This window comes from Aulonocara stuartgranti (assembly GCF_965226115.1).
Source record: "Aulonocara stuartgranti genome assembly, chromosome: 4".
Lineage (NCBI taxonomy): Eukaryota > Metazoa > Chordata > Actinopteri > Cichliformes > Cichlidae > Aulonocara > Aulonocara stuartgranti.
This window is the reverse complement of record NC_138942.1, coordinates 11,021,418-11,037,697: the sequence shown is the minus strand read 5'-3', so window position 1 is coordinate 11,037,697 and position 16,280 is coordinate 11,021,418. Positions and strand designations below refer to the sequence as shown.

At 41.3% G+C, this 16,280-nt stretch overlaps 1 protein-coding gene across 3 annotated transcripts in view; it reads left to right on the top strand.

Annotated features, from left to right (window-relative positions):
- pde4a (phosphodiesterase 4A, cAMP-specific) overlaps positions 1-16,280 on the top strand; it is a 50,592-nt gene that overhangs the window by 16,285 nt on the left and 18,027 nt on the right. Inside the window, exon 1 of one of the 3 annotated variants that reach the window (XM_082531884.1) lies at positions 11,247-12,116. The exons of 1 other annotated variant lie outside the window; for it this stretch is intronic. In XM_082531884.1, the coding sequence (XP_082388010.1) occupies positions 11,920-12,116 (197 nt within the window). In that variant the 5' untranslated portion in view covers positions 11,247-11,919. Of the gene's footprint in view, positions 1-11,246; positions 12,117-13,842; positions 14,097-16,280 lie in introns of those variants that run through there. One more of the 3 variants, XM_082531885.1, reaches the window with a different exon arrangement.

Sequence of the window (16,280 nt, the reverse complement as noted above, 5' to 3'; positions counted from 1 at the left end):
AAACATCAAAAGTGAATCAATATCAATTTATTGCTCTCGCTGTTGCGTACACACCAGTTTCTCTTCCTGTCGAGGAGTTGCTCTCACAGCTCCCAATTCATCTGGATTTTCAGTAGCGGGAAACTAAACAGGACACCAAATGAACACGTCTCACCATCTGTCATCTCTCAGGATGGTTCTCCTCGTCAGCTGATCCATCTGTTTAGCTCGGCTTCAGTCTCTACAACAGCAGAGAGGAGCAGAAGTAAAGCGGAGCTTCGTTACACGAACATACACGGAGCTTGCTAAACGGAACAATCCTCATTAAGTGAACCGCTATGGTTCCCCGCCCCGATATTCGGAAATTAAAATGTTAGAAACAGAGCTGCAGAGTGGGATTCAAAAAATATTTACCTTTCACACCTAACAGCCTCTGGGATCTCAGAAGGGATTTGCATATGAAAGCGTAGGGATCTCCGTGGAGGACGGAGGATGAGGAGTGAAGAAAGGAGGACAAGTCAGGAGACAGGAGGGGTTTCTGGTTGAGCTGGGTGTACAAAACTCTGTTGTAATTATTCATTGTGCACACAACCAGAGTGAGAAAGGATATCGATAGGACGAGGCACTTATAAGTAACAAAGAGCTGTTTGGTCAATCGGTGATAACCCCCTTGCCCTTAGTTACGCAGTAATGTATGCTGAAGACATCAGAAAAACAGCAGTCATCTATATTGTGCAGTAAGAACACTGTTTTTTGCTTTCTTTGATTTTACTCTGCATAAGAGACTGCTATTTTTACTGTCAGCACGAAGCGTTATGCTTTAATGGTCTTTTGGCTGACTTCGTCTAGCTCGTTGCATACAAAGACCCCCAGGACATCAGAGCAGAAATTCAATCTAAACCTACAGAGAAGTGAAGGAGCGATATTGATGTACAAATATGCAAATACCACTGACTGGCTAAGTCATTAATCTGACCCCGGTCCAAGCAAGCATGTGTTTCAGTTTCTGATGACAGACTGAAGGCAGGAAGGCCACGAAACAAGCATGAAGTGAAGATGGCCACAGTACAGGCCTGGCAGCACATGGCGTCAAAACTCACAACCAAATAGCAAATATAATAATAACCTATTATAACTCTTTAAATAACTTCCTGTACCCTGAAATATGGAGTTTCATTTTGATATACAGTTAGGATACAGTTCCAATATTTTTAATCTGATGTTTATGTTAATGTCCTGATATTAAAGCAGAGAGGCAGAATAACTTCATAGTTTCAAATCAAATTAATGTGTACACTGAGCAAAGGAGCATGTTTTCTGATTTTGTGTGTTGTGCTGTTGGCTGCATCACAAATTCTCAAGCGGAAGGCGACAAAATGGGCTAGTCTCCACCTGGAGACGAGAGACTCCTGTGAGTTTTCAGGAGTTCAGAGATCTGATGATGTAAAGTGACAGATGCCTCTGGTGGGTTTCGAAGAATACAAAGTGTAAGGCAACCCACAGAGCAGCAGAACCCAGATTCCTCAGGTGAAAGAAAATACTCAAAGCTTTGTACGTGAACCCCTCAATCCCAGTGGAATTTATTTTGCACAGTGCATTAATAGATTAAGAGGGCAGGCAGTGGCTGTCCTTTCACAAAGTGAAGGGCCTGTTGCTTTGCGGAATAAATGCTGATTATCCTGTCTAGTGTAGCTCATAAAATAAATCCCTTTCCTGTGGCATTTGCCAGGTGTGTGATTGCGGCCAGTCCCTCTGGGTTCTTCTTGAAAGGCCTGTGTTGTGCGCACTTTCAGAGGCTGAAGCCAGCTCTGTGTTCAGCCGCCTGGAGTTGGGTTGCGATCCTGTGGGCAGGATAATCTGCTGTAATCTTTGGCTCTCTGATCTGACCACAGCAGAATAGAGCTGGACGGGTGGGATAGACTACCGAGGGAGTGGACAGCAGACATGGCAGGGTTGAAGGAGATGAGAGCCACTGTACTGTAAAAAAAACCAAAACAAAACAGAGATACCAACCAAGCACAAAAATAAACATGCTGTTTATAGCTTAGAAGTTCAATATATAGTATTTTCATGCATTAAACACCTTTTGAGTGACAATGTGTTAATGGATTGCAATATCAATATTGATATTAATGAGTGTGACAATCCAAGTACCTCAACGCCTCTCTCCTGCACCAACAAGGAGCAACAAGCTCCCCAGCTTAGCACAGTCCACTAACCACTTGCTTCTATTGACTCCTGCACATCAATAATAATAAGCCTAAAGCACCAACTTCACATAAGAGGACTGAATCTGCCATTAATTACTGCTAGTGACATGTTACTAAGGAAGCAAACCCAGCCCTGTAAGACCTGGGCATCCAGTTTTAACAAGGGGTCTGGATTTTGAACAGGGTTAGAAACCTGCTGCCTGCTTTTTAGGATAAAAAAATGTCATTAACACTAAAAAAAGATTGCTGATAGTACAATTAAGATGCTTAACCCCTTGTGTTTTGATCCAAAAACACTAAAGATTCTTACCACAGACTCCTCAGTTTGAGCTAGAATGATCACAGAACAGTTTCTTAAACTCACCATTTAAAAATTCTGGATGCAATGTGTCTCAGAGTGGGATCACTCGAGGACCTCGTCCTTCTAGCTTCTCGTCTCTGTGTCAAGTTTGTGTCTCATAGTCTGGGTCTCTGTGTTCATTACTTCCTGTCTTATTTTGATGGTCTCTCATTCACTGTGTGTTGCAGTCTATTTAATCTCCTTTGTCTAGTTACCCCTGATTTGTTCCAGCTGTGTCCCACCTGTTGTCGATCCTCTCATTGTCCTGTGTGTGTATTCATGTCCTCAGTCTCCCTCTGTTCTTTTTTTTTTTTTCAGTCTCCCTCTGTTCTGTCACGTTGTCGTTGTCTCCCCTCTAGCTGTGTGTGTTTCTGCTCGTGTTTTCTCCTGGTAATACTTCTCCAGAGATGGTTTGTTCCTGGCTTAAGTTTTCTTACATTTTTTGTGAGTCTTCAGCAATAAAGCAGTTTTTTTAATTTTTACATTGTTCTCAGTGAGTCCTGTTCCTGGCGCACAGCAAGCCCCGAGAAGGCATTTGCATTTGAGGTTTTTCTCAAACATGTTCTGCCCTGTGCTGAAATTACAGTTCAGCAGTGGTAGTGCGTTGCAAGTCCTCTGGCAGTCTATAAAAGACCTGTCTACCTGCAGAGAGTGTCTGCTGTTGATGGAGGTGGTGTACAAAGTATGTGGTAAAACCGGTCTGTGGGCTACTCTTCCTTCTGTTGTTGTTCGCCTGTCAGCCAGTCGAAGAAGAAGAGCAAAGTTACAACGTACGAAGAGCTGAAGCGAAATTGTTTAAAAACAATAAAAAGACTCAACTGCAGCTGCTGTCTGTGGCTTTCATATCATATTTTTTGATCTTTGATTTATCTGCACTTCTGCCAATCCTGATGAACTCTGCTGTCACTCCCCTCTAGCAACACTAACAGCAATCCAGTGACACACAGTGGCATTCACATCCAGCAACGTGTGGCTGGGATTTTAGACAACAGGGTGAAAACACCTCTCCGTATGCTGTTTGTAGGGAAATACATACGCAAATGGACACAACTGCATTACCATAAATTACGCATTATGTGCATGGTGTGCCTGATGGTTGTCAGTGAAAACATTCCTCACTGCTGAGAATGAATTTTCACACATCGCAGTGGACGCTCCAAGCATTAATCCTAGTCTCAAAGAAGTCAGTATACCCGGCAAGGCTTCCAGTGTTCCAGCTTCCATACATTTCTACTAGCTAATGTTGCTTCCCAAAGCCCTTAAGCTTGAACTTAATTCTGTCTAAATAAAGCTGCTAAATTATGCACTGTTAAATTATGTCCAAAAGCTATTTGAGCTATAATTTTAAATGTGAACAGAAATACATAATACAATTAGAAAATATGAGCTGTGCAAAGGCATCACATGCCTCTGGAAGATATACAGCTGATGTGACCAGTATGGTAGGGTTAATATTAGCAGAACATTTAATTCATGGAGGAACCTTTTCTTGGTTTAGGGCATCAAAAACTGAACTTTAGTTGTCTTTCTTTAGGGTAATTTTAGGTAATGCTATTGTTGCTTAAAAGGACAAAGCCTTTTAGCCTCTGTGTGAAAAACTGAATGCAAATTTACTCACTAAGCTAATCTCTCAGACTGTTGCTAATATATGCATAAACTACTGCAGACGAAACTTCAGATTACATCTCTTTTGGGCTCTTGGGGCCTCTCGCTGTTACAGCAAGTGGTTTACTAACCCATCCTTCTCTGTAAAATTCCACTCATGATCTCATCCTCTGCATGTGTTCAGCTTAGAGAAATAGAAACGTTCCAGCCCTCTGTTTACCACCATTAGTGGGTCACTCTGACCTGTAAGCTTAAACTATCTCCCTCCCCTTACAAAACATCTCCCATCAAAAGGCCACAGGTGGTTTTTTTCTGTCTTTCATTATGTCCGAAGCCAAGAATGTCGGCATAAAAAAACCCAAAAACGGTCAGACGCTAAAACCCAAACAGAGAACACACAAAAGACACACAAAATTTCAGACTTGATGTAAAAACTCATGCACAGAACACTCTGCGTGTGGTAAGATGAAATGCAACAGTCATCAAATATGAGTATTATACAAGAAGTAGAAGTTTGATAATATTAAATTATTGTGAATTTAAACTCAAGAGAGCTTTAAATACTCCAGTGTCTAATCTAATCTATTATTATCTTGCAAACACGCTGATTAATTAATGATTCTCGAATTGGTAATTATTATGTTTTCCACTAATAATATGTCAAATATTTGTATGATATATTTAAAAAATTCTAAACATTATGTTATCAATATATAGAACTCCTTCACTCTGCATAACTATCTAATCTAGTCTCTTAAATTGGACAATTTACTGCTTTATTGCTACTTTAATGCTAGCAAAATTATATTTGTTTAGATATGCAAAATGGCAGTTAACATGGTGCATGCTAAAGTGTGTATTTTTGGTCAATTTTAGCTTACAATGAATGAACTAGTGGTAAAAAGAAAGAACAATTACTAATTACTCAGGTTTTATAGGATTGATAGGCTGCCTGGTATAACTTATCTGCCTCTAACAGCTTCATCCAATCAGTCACTGTCAAACCCGACTGTTTGACAGCGTTTCCAGGTGTATGCTAGCTGTAACTTTGGAATGCACGCAAGCTGGAAATGGAGATTATTTGCCTTCAAATGGGGCTATAGCATTGCCAACTTCCAGCAACCACTCGCAACCAGTCGGGAAATATTAATCTTTTTTCTTTTTCCCTCATGACCAGTGGTTGCCAGGCTGACCAGCATAGGCCTGTATGACTTGACCCTTATTTGCTTGCTCATACGTTTTCACCATGACTGGCAAACGTGCAAGGTGACAGACAAGTTACCGTAATGTAATAAAAACCTTCAATGAAAAAAAAAAACCTAAGCAACAGGATCGTGACAGCAGCCGACGTAAAACCTTTAACAAGAGCTTCAAGTAGAAACCAAAGCTGTTGAAAAGTAGCAGCAAACAACCATTCAGTCATGCTGAAATGTACTTATCTGGTTTACTTTTGGTCATAGGGCGCCATGTAATGAGTGTGGTTTTTCTCACAATGTGGAGTCCAGCATTACTGGTGAAATGTGGAACTCTTGAAAAGTGAAAGCGTGGGGGTAGGGGCTGAAGTGGATCTGAATTTTCGTCAGGGGTTAGCACTGTTTTGATTTTTATTGTAGAAAATTTCTGTGACTCATCTCTGATGCATGGATGAAAAGACTCAATAATGCCTTCTGAATGCAGATGGGTTGTTTTTTGTTTTTTTTTAGCTGGATAAGGAATGAGATTTCTGGAAAGATTTAAATCAGCATGAATGGATGCTGGCTGGTATGCTAATAAGGTGGCAATGTTTCTTAACGAACATAATTTGATGAGTTTAATGAGCGTTCAGCTGCCAGGTCACAACGAATCAAGACGCTTAAATATCTGATTATAAGTTCTGAAATCGTTATGATTGTAACAACGGGAGACTTGATTTAATTATTGAATTAGTGATGACACATTAGCAGATTTCAGCAAATTCGGGGGATTTTAGAGGGTGCCTCCTGACCAGACAGTTACTGCACCATAAGCAGTCTTCTCGCATCTCCGTCTAACTGATTATTACTGTGTCCTGCCCTTTTTTTCCCTTTTCCATCTATGCCATTGCATTACTCTCACCCCAGCTCTGTGAAGCTCCAGTGACCAAATGCCCTTTTGTTGTCCATGTGGCTTGGCTCCAGCACTTTCCCTTCAGAGCGCTTGCCTCTTGCGCATTGTACTGTAAATGTCGGCATTAAAATGTAAGGAGTCATGAGCGTGCCTCTATCTCTCTTCTTATCTGGTGTTTGCCTGAGAACACAAAGGGCAAGCTGAGGCAAGCGGAGATGGCAAGCCTGCTCTGGACATGTCATTTGAGATGTGTCAGTTACGGGCACGCTGCCCTAAAAGCTTTGCCCCAGCCTGAGACTGCTTCGTAATAAAAAGGCCTAATGTGCTCGATAGATCCGCTGATGATTCAACAGCAGCAATAAGAGTACAGCTGTGATTACATGGTCAGCCTATAAAAGTAGCAGCCTTTCCCAATTTGCAAGTCCTCACTCCTCTTCCCTTCAACTGGCCTGACTGCCGCCCCCACAGTGGTAGCAATCAGCCAGGTGCTAAATGCCTGGGTGAGGCACAGCTCATGGGTGGGTGGGTGCGTGCGTGGAGGGGGGAATGTTGTGGAGGGGAGGCTGAAATTGCACGTGGAAATAAGCATCTGTGCTTGCTTGGGAGAGGAGGAAGCGGGGGCAGGAAATAACTGTCATTCTCCACTAAGGCTGAGAGTACAGACTGAAGAGAGAAAGGCTGACGGACTCACACAGGTTAATCATTAACTCGCTGAGCTGAAGAAAATTAAGAAAAAGGATTGTTGGGGCGGGGTTTGGAGTATATCGTTTCTTTTTTACAGTCGTTTAAATGGATGAGTGTTGCTTCATCCCTTCAGAGAGGTCTGATTAACTGCAGTGCACAGTGTGATGGGGAGAAAGCAGAGCTGACACCAACCAGGCTGTTGGGAAAACGCTGATATGGCAGCAGGCTGCCCCTGCCAGGGGCTTCCTCGTGATGACTGTTAATGAATAATCGATAGCAAGCGACGTTCAATGGAGGGAGTGTATGTAAATCTCCTCTACGCTCTCATATGGACTTATAGGTTTAATTAAACTAATCGCTGTATTGACTTAGGGCTCCATAGCCCTTTGAAGCCTGCTGTAGTAATGACATGAAACCAGGCTTCCCCTTTTGTTGCAGAAATGTATGCAGTGAAGAGACTAAATGAAGTGCTGCTGCAGCACAGTCCAATTTTCGTGGTTCTCTCTGCACACATGGACTCTTTGTAAGAAAAGGCACAGCTGTAATTTAATAAGCAAATAGAGATGCATTAATACCTGTGCATAAGACTTCTCAGTGTAAATACAATGCAGCTTGATGTTATAGGGTTAGTGAGCATGCAGGAAATTAGCTTTATTTTCCAAGTCACTGACTGACTACATCTCTCAGTCATGCAAATCAAACCGCATTGTTAACACATATCTATAACCATAGGCGTGCGTCACAGAGCCCCAGTCATTCACAGAGGGAAGCATTCAGGTAGCTATATGAGAGACAGCAGCTTTAATCACGACAGAGATGGTTTGCTATCGGCATTAGAAGGGACTCTGTTGGCACAAATCCCCCCTTCCCCCTGAAACCTCTGATCATCATGTCATTGTCTGCAGCAATACACTCCAGGGACTCAGCTTTCACATAATGAAACCAAGAGAGCTGCCCACAGCCCGGCTTATAATCACCCATATGTGTGCGTGTCCGTGTGTGTATGTGCGTGCAACTAGTTCGCCTTTTTATAGTGGTGATTGAAAACAAAAGAGTTTCAGCATTAACGCTCTTCTGTGTGTGCGCTTAAGCATATCATCGGGGTGTGTTTTTGCCAGTATGTGCTCACGCGCGTGTGTGTAACAACCACGGGTGTGCATGAGTCACTTTGAGAGGTTTCACCAGCTATTATCGAGCTGGGACTTGGTATTTAAAAGGAGATAGAATAATTGTCTCTTCATCAGCTCTCCAGAGATTACAACAGTAACTGTCAAGTGAATTTGAATTCTTGACATTTTCCCAAAGTCTGGCTGTGAAAGGCACTGTTCAAACAGGATGTATGCAAGGCCTTTTCATAAGTGACTTTCCAAGATGAGCTCCACCATCCATGCCGAGTGCATCACAAACAAACGGTAGTTGCTCTCTCCACCAGGAAGAGAAGTGAGGGAAAAGATAGATTCAGAGGAAAAAGTAAACCAATGAACGCAGAAGGCAAGAGGCGAGAAGGAAACGGCTCGACGAGGCATCTTATCTTCGGCGTGTTTTTCGCCGTGCTCAGGCTTTAAGCCGCCTGCTGAAAGGTGGAACACTGAATTCATGCAGCAGGTTTTGCTTGGGCTCTTTTTGTTTTTTTCCCGAAGCTGCTGTTGCAGAAAAAGGCTGAAGGAAAAACAGATACCATTCACAAGTCATCTCATTTATGCTCTCATTCGGTATGTGCGCAGTGTATATTAAAATTGTGACACAGAGTTTGAATAGCTTTCTTCTTTTTGTCTTCTCACTGCTGACACACACAAAATCAAACACACACACCCACAAACACACACAAATGTAGGTTTGTATCAGCATGCACACAGACTTCTACAATTTGAAATATTTGTATCCCAAACAGGGACAAAAGGTTAGTCCTACAACCAAAAACAGGAAGTGTTTGGATTACATTTTCCACTTAGACAAGCAGAAATTAAGAATTGTATTTAGTAAACAATCAGCAGTATGAGAGCCTCTAAAACATCAACTGTATTAATGATTCTTTATACTGCAGAAGCAGAACAACCTGCAGCACAGACATAAAAAATTAACAAGCGTTTCTGTCGCACGAATATGTGAACTGTTCCCAAATATATATATATATACCGCCACAAAATGCAATGTTTTATCACAGCTGCCTTAAATTACCTTATCAGTAATTGTTTCTACAATGGTTAATTCACCAGGATGTTCAAGCTTTTTCCAGTTAAAATTGTCATTTTTAATGCTTAAATATAATTATTGTTGTCATCCATGACATTTCAAATTTGCAAAAAAGCAGAAAAAATCTATTTTTTTTAATTAAGATGCTAAATTACAGTTAATTAATTGCATTCCTGAACAGAAATTAATTGTCATTTTTAACTTAATTTTAGTGGTTAAATGTTATGCTTCATTAATTTCTCAGTGAATACAGTGTGCCGCCTCAAATTTGGGTATAAAAAAGTTAATTTGGTAACTTCCTGAAAGTTACCTTAAGTTTTTGACAGACTTTTAAAATATTTTTCTTGTTTTATGATAGTTGATATAATAAACTAATTCCAAAAAAAATATAAAGTCACTGGTGGGAAACATTCATGGCAGTTGTTAATCTTCCAGGAGTGGAGTTCACACAAAATTCCCTCCAAGGTTAGACGACACAGAGAAGATGCAAAAACACCCGAGACCTACAACTACGACTCTACAGTCAAATTTCAGCAGCATCCTAAACGTTAAAGTTAATGACAGTTCACTTTGAAAAAGACAGAAACAAGTATGACTCATTGGGAGGATCCAGGAGAAATCCTGTTTTCTGTAAAAAAAGAACAGAAGAACGCAACTTAAATTTGCAAAGCTGCATCTCGACAAACCCAAACCCTTCTGGAGCAACGTCATTTGGACAGAGTAGACCAAAGTGATGCACAGCACCATGTTTGGAGAAAGCCAAACACAGTACGTCAGCATAACCACCACGTACCAACTGTCAGCACAGTGGTGGAGGGGTGATGATCTGAGTTTGTTTTGCAGCCACACGACCTCGGCACCTTGCATCAAATCGACCATAAACTCCTTTGTGCACCAAAGCATTCTGGAATTCCATGTGAGGCCATCTGTCCAGCTAATGTTTAATGGAAACTAGATCGTGCAGCGGGACAGTGAGCTCGTGCACGGCAGCAAATCGGCAACAAAAATGAAAAAAATAAAAAAGTTAAGGTGATGAAATAGTCAAGTCAACGTCCAGACATTAACCATGCTAAGAAAGCTGTGGAGAGACCTTAAGAGAGCTCTGCACCAACTAATGCGCACAAACCTCAATGATATGGCCCAACATTGCGAAAGATGAGTTGCAAAAAAATTCTTCCACAACGACGTGAGTGACTCATAAAGTCATACAGAAAATGATTACTTCATGTTATTCCTGGGGTGCACTTTTTTCACACGGCTACAAGTTATTTATACAGTTTGATTTTTGTAACTTCAGTAACTATGCCATCATGGAGTATTACACAGCGCTGGTCAGTGTAAAACAATAAACACTGTGGTTATTACCAAGACATTTTGGTACAGTATCTAAATAAATTGCACACACTCTTTCTCTATTCAAAGGAAATTGCTAAATTTCCAGCAGTGTTGTTGCCAAATGCCATTTTGGTAATTTCAGGGTTAATCAGTTAGTCACAATGCTATTAATCAATGCCTCCTGGTATGAAAGTAACAAATAACACCTCAGGAACAGTGCTGACAGCTAACCTGACACCTGCAGTGCTTCAGTGGCTCCAACTTAGTTTTAATAAACACTACAGAGACTTGTTTCATCATTTTTAGTGGCGTGTTAAAAAAAACCCCAACAACCACAAAAAAAGAGCAGCACTCTTCACACACAAAAATTCAGCTTGGGGCTGTCTACTATTACTATCTACAATGCCATCACTGAATTAGATGTGGTTGACCTATGCACCTTGTCTGAAAGCTATTTCATGGTCTAATTGTTGCTCATAGAGAATATTATGCTAGAACCGTGTCTGTTCCCATCTAAAGGCCACAGAAAGTGCTGCTGGTGAAGGTTGTTGATGTCAAAATACAAAATGTTTTGGGCGCAAACCTTGCACGCTCTTTTAGTAGATCGTGTAAACATTTACACAGGGGTATGAGTCAACCCATTTTCCCCTGATTTTTTCTCCCCCCTCTCTCTCTCTTTTCTCCTCCTCTCTTTTTTGGGCTGTTTGTATCTCCTCTTCAAATCCTCATTACACAGGCTCTGCGTGTTTCTCTATTCTCTCGCCTGTGGTCTGTTACTCGTACTGATCAGCCTTCCTGTTGCTGCAGAGGAAGTGTGAGCAGAGAGATAAGGATAGTGAGAGCACATGCTTTCATCAGGGAGGTGGGAGGGGGGAGAAAAACTTAGACGAGAGGGCAAAAGGCTGGCTAATTAGGAAATTAGCAGTTGGTGCATTAGCGGCAGGGATGTCTTAAGAGTTGTGAACGTGAGAGCAACAGCAACGTGGAGACCAGGAGGGGACGGAGGTCCGGTTTGGGTCAGCCTGTATGGGAATCAGAGTTGATGTGGTGAAACATCAGAAGAGCTCTCTGTGAGGCTGTCAGGGGTGAGGAACACACAAACCCGCTCAAGCAAGGATTAAAAAGACCCAAATTAATCCAGGGAACAAACTGAGGATGCAAGAAGGGGGAACTGGATTTAAGGTATCCAGGGCATGAGGATCACATCACAGGATACGCATGTTGATGAAATTTGACTCCTCCAGTGTGAGACGTGTGCAAGAGCAGGACTAAAGGGAGGATCAGGCCTTGTTATTAGACCTCGCTCTGGATTGAGGACAGTTTGCAGCACATACGTCAGGTGCTTTGTTTTTTTCTGCCTGAGTACTCACTGAAAAGTGGATGAGGGGGACTGCGTGGGAGGGAGACGGCCACAGAGAGCAAGACAGCCAGTTGTAAGTGGAGGCTGGGGGAGTTTTCCTTCGCCTGTCAGCTCCAGCAGGGCCAGCAATGAGTCAGAAGAAGCTGACACGACAGCTGACATTGTGGGAGAGTAGTGAGGGTCCACCTCCGGTGCCCCCGCTCACCTCACCCGTGTCGCCAGGGGATCAGTCTCGGGGACACGGAGGAGGCTCTGCTCTGTTTCGGCGCTTGAAACTAAACCGCAGTATTCAGGAGCGCAGACGCTCATCTCACTGTGTTTACAGGTACAGTTGTGCACCAAGACACTGATCTTTTAATGTCCTGGTCGTGACTAAGCAATCTTTGTTCATTAAAAATAAAAAGAAAGAAAGAAAAAGAGAAAAATATGCAGAAGTTATGTGTAACAGTTATGCCTTAGTTCAGGTGCGGCGTGACCATTTCAACGTTTGTCCAATATGACTGTAATGCAGCTCACTAAAGTGGATTTCAGAGCAAATTATTCCATGCACACACTGTTAAACCATTAGTCAGATGGATTAGATTTGGAGAAGTGCTGAATTCAGAATGCTGAAGTCTCATAATTACTCTGAAAGTCTGCAGGAAAAAAAAAAACAGCACATGCAGCTTGCAGAGAGTCCCCATGGCAGACATTTCTTATGTCTTCTTCATTACTGAGGAAACATGTTTAATGATAATTTGATCTGCTGCCATATCCTCAAAGCCTTCTGGGGCAAGGAGTGCCTCCTAATTGGCCAATTTATAAGTAAATTCCAAAAATATCACACTTCATGCTTAATTTTAGAAATTGAACTGAAGGGCGTTCACAACTGTGTTGACAACAAAAGTTTGGGAAGTTTAGGAGACGTGGAGAGGTGCTGAGGAGATAAAAGTGATCCTATATCAAAAATAGATGCTGCGTCTGCTGCTGTTGCTGCAGTGCAATGCGCCTACATATCTGTCCTTGTCATCCCAACATTTAAACGCAGGTAAATATATATGAGGAATCCTGTGGCTGTTTAGGTGTGTAACAAACATAATAAATCCAGCAGTATACCTTTCGCACATGCTGTCAGATAAATTGGTGTCTGTCTGCACTGCTGCCTGTCCATCTTTTTCTTGTTACATAATGCCAAACTCTGAAACCCTGTTGAATCAATACTGACTTTGGTTCTGTGTTGCAAGATCTAATCTTGCTTTCATCTCAAAAAGAAAAAAAAAATGCCAGAGGAATTTTGCTGACGTTTGCTGGAGACTAAAGGTTTGTGACTGAAGGTGGTTTGGGGGAAAAAGAGGGGAGTGTAATCTGAGCAGTATGTTGTTGTGCCCCCTTGGGTTAAGCTCATCTGGGTTACGCTCTGAATTTTGAGGAGAAGGGAATTAATTGTTGATTTGCAGAGCTGTAAAAGGCAATAACAAAGTTATCATCAATTTATTTGGTACTTTGGCAAAAGATGGCGAAAGCTGTAGTTTATCCAATGGGCACCTCAAAGCTGCCTCCTAGAGCGAGAAAATCCCCACAGAGTCCCGTATTGAAATATCAAACATCTTTACTGCCTGGCATGAAATGGGTTTGCTCTCTGTAGCAAGTACCAACCTATAAATAAAACTTATAATGTCAATACACAAACAGGCTTTAAAGATCTCAACCATAGAGGCCTAATGCAATAGCATCATTGTAAAATTCAGGAAAGCAATGCTGAGCTTGAGAGAGAATTTTATTAATAATATTTTCCTTTTAAAGGTTGACTTTTGAAAGCGTAATTGGTCTCGCCCCCGATTTAGTTAATGTATGATTTAAAATTCAGCAGCATAGAAATGTAAAACAACATTTGGTCAGTCGTCTTTCACAGTTAAAGGTCCTCAAATTTGGAATATTCTGGAAATAAAGACATTGAGTGCTTTGAAAATTTTAATGCACAAGATAAAACTATGGCTTAAACAAAATAACTTTTTTTTTTTTTTTTTGATGAAATGGGTCTCCTGTAATTCTTAGCTCTTGCTCTTACAAGTTTGCAGTTGCCATTGTTTTTGCTATTTGGTGTAGTGTTTGAGTCTATATTTGTATTGATATGCTGTGTCTTAAAAGCTTGAGGACAATTATTATTGGTGCTATGTACATCACACCTGATGCGTTTTATTTGAATGCTGGGGAGGATTTTTTCATATATATTAATCACTAAACTTGACAAGCTGATGGAAACACAGCAGGAGGTATCTGGCAGCACACTTTTCCTCTGCTAATTCGAACCAGCCCTCTTCAACAGGTTTGTGTTTTGGTACCTTTTGGAGCGTTTTTAATGGAATTATCTGTCATACATTATGGCTTGCTCTGCGGTTGACTGAGCAACAGACCATCCAAGATATCTGTGCTCGTGCTTTTAGTCAGCAAAATCCAATATTTTATGTGTTAGCTCTAATTAGCAGCAGTGTCTGAGCTGTGCACCGGTGCAGTGTCAGAGTGGAGCTTGTTAGCATTAGCTAAAAAGTTAGCAATCCACCCCTTTTGTCCACATAGAGTATGGGCACTTCAGGTTGTAAAAATTCCAACATAGCGGCAAAACGCTAACACAGAGGCATCAAAATTGGGCTTCACAAAACCATAGGTGAAGTTGCGGCACATGTGTCTATTTTTTTTTTTCCAAACCCATTTAACCCTCTGATGCATGAATTATGAAAGCCTTGGTCATGATTTTTTTCTTAAGTGCTTTTATTCTTCTCAGGACATGAAAAAAAATGTTCAACTCTTTTTTTTCCAAAAATATGTTTTTTTATAAAGTTATAAACTTGTCCACTCCAGTGGACTACATGCGTCTGAGCACTTAGCATGAAATACTGTGAATTTACTGCAAAAATTAATTACCTTGTGTTCTATTGTAAATAAACAAACACTTGTTTGCTTGTATCCTTTGAAAAACATCTCAGCAATTTTTTTGGAACTTTCAACTCATAAGGCCCCAATGTTTAGACGTAAATAACAAAACCAATCAACAGTCCTAGCTGTGAATCCTACACCTGAATATGGCAAACTATCTCCAACAAGAGAAACATTTTTGAGTCTACACAGTTCTATAACGATGCAGGACAGTATTACCAAGCCCTTAGTAGCATGCTGGAAGAAAACACAAACTGACATCTTAGTCTCTGCATCTCCAAACACTTCTATGTTCATCACACCTAGGCTGTGCGAAAGTTTGCAAAGCATCCAGGGCACAATGGCACACAGCATTGCATGCAGATGTATTTGGTCTTCCGTGTGCATGCAACATCATGGCACCTGTTTGCATTTTTCACCTCGGTCAGTTGGGGCCAGTGATATCCTGTGGCAAACCTGACCTCACAGGCTACTTTGGTGACTGCTCTCCGCAACACGGGTTGTGGGGTCCCACTGGATCTTCCTCTTTTGCATTGCTGGAGGGTGAATCTCTTCTCCTGTTACTGACAGTTCTTTCCCATACAAGTTGGTGTTGTATGTTATATTATCAATTAGATCTGCTGGAAACAGATGTCTGAAGAAATCTATGGGATCCTTCCCCTCCACATTCAATTTCCACTCTCCTAGAAAAGGAGGCAAGTTTCCATCAAAGTCATTGTCTTGGACTTTCCAAATATTTTTGCGGGCTTGAGTATGGTCAGGTGCCATGTACCCATCTCCTACAGCTCCCTGATCATACTGACCTTCCTCTTCATCCTGCCCCTCATCGTTCTCACTTTCTGCATCCTGACTGTCTGTGTCTTCATCATCCGTAGTTCCTATGTCTCTGTTCTGCTCTGGCAGCCACGCTCATCATCACTGGACTTATCACTGAACTCATCATCACTGCACTCATCAATGAAATCATCATCACTGGAGCTGGATGGAATTTCCTGGACTATTCTGTACGCTGCCTTATTCTTTGCTGCATTTGAAGTCTACAAAATATGATAAAATAATTATTATAGTAATTCAAACTACAGCTGATCTGCACAAAAATATATTTTTTAAATGAGTAGCTTATAAATGTAACAATTATATGCTTACTTATAACCAAAACAGTCCCAAAAAACAGTGAGACAATTTATGACTTATGTTAAAAAAATATATAGTGGGTAATGCATGATGTCCACTACAGTGGACACATGGTTAATCGTAGTTTTCTACATATTAGACATAACAATTTCTTATTCCAAACAGATAATATCCTTCCCTAGATGTTACTGCATATCATCATATTTTTTTTACCTGTTGGGCTCTTTTAGCATAGAAGGGTTGACAAGATATGCCAGCAGTGGTCGGCAGGGGTGACAGTTTGTCTGCCATCTTTGATTAAGAGGAAATTTACTTGCAGTTGCACTAACTGAACACTGAATTGACCTCAATGGAGCATGGCAGCAGAGAGCACTCTAGAGGCTAATATGCAGTTCCACCATAGAAACCAATGCATTAAAGAGATATGTACGTTTTAGTAGCT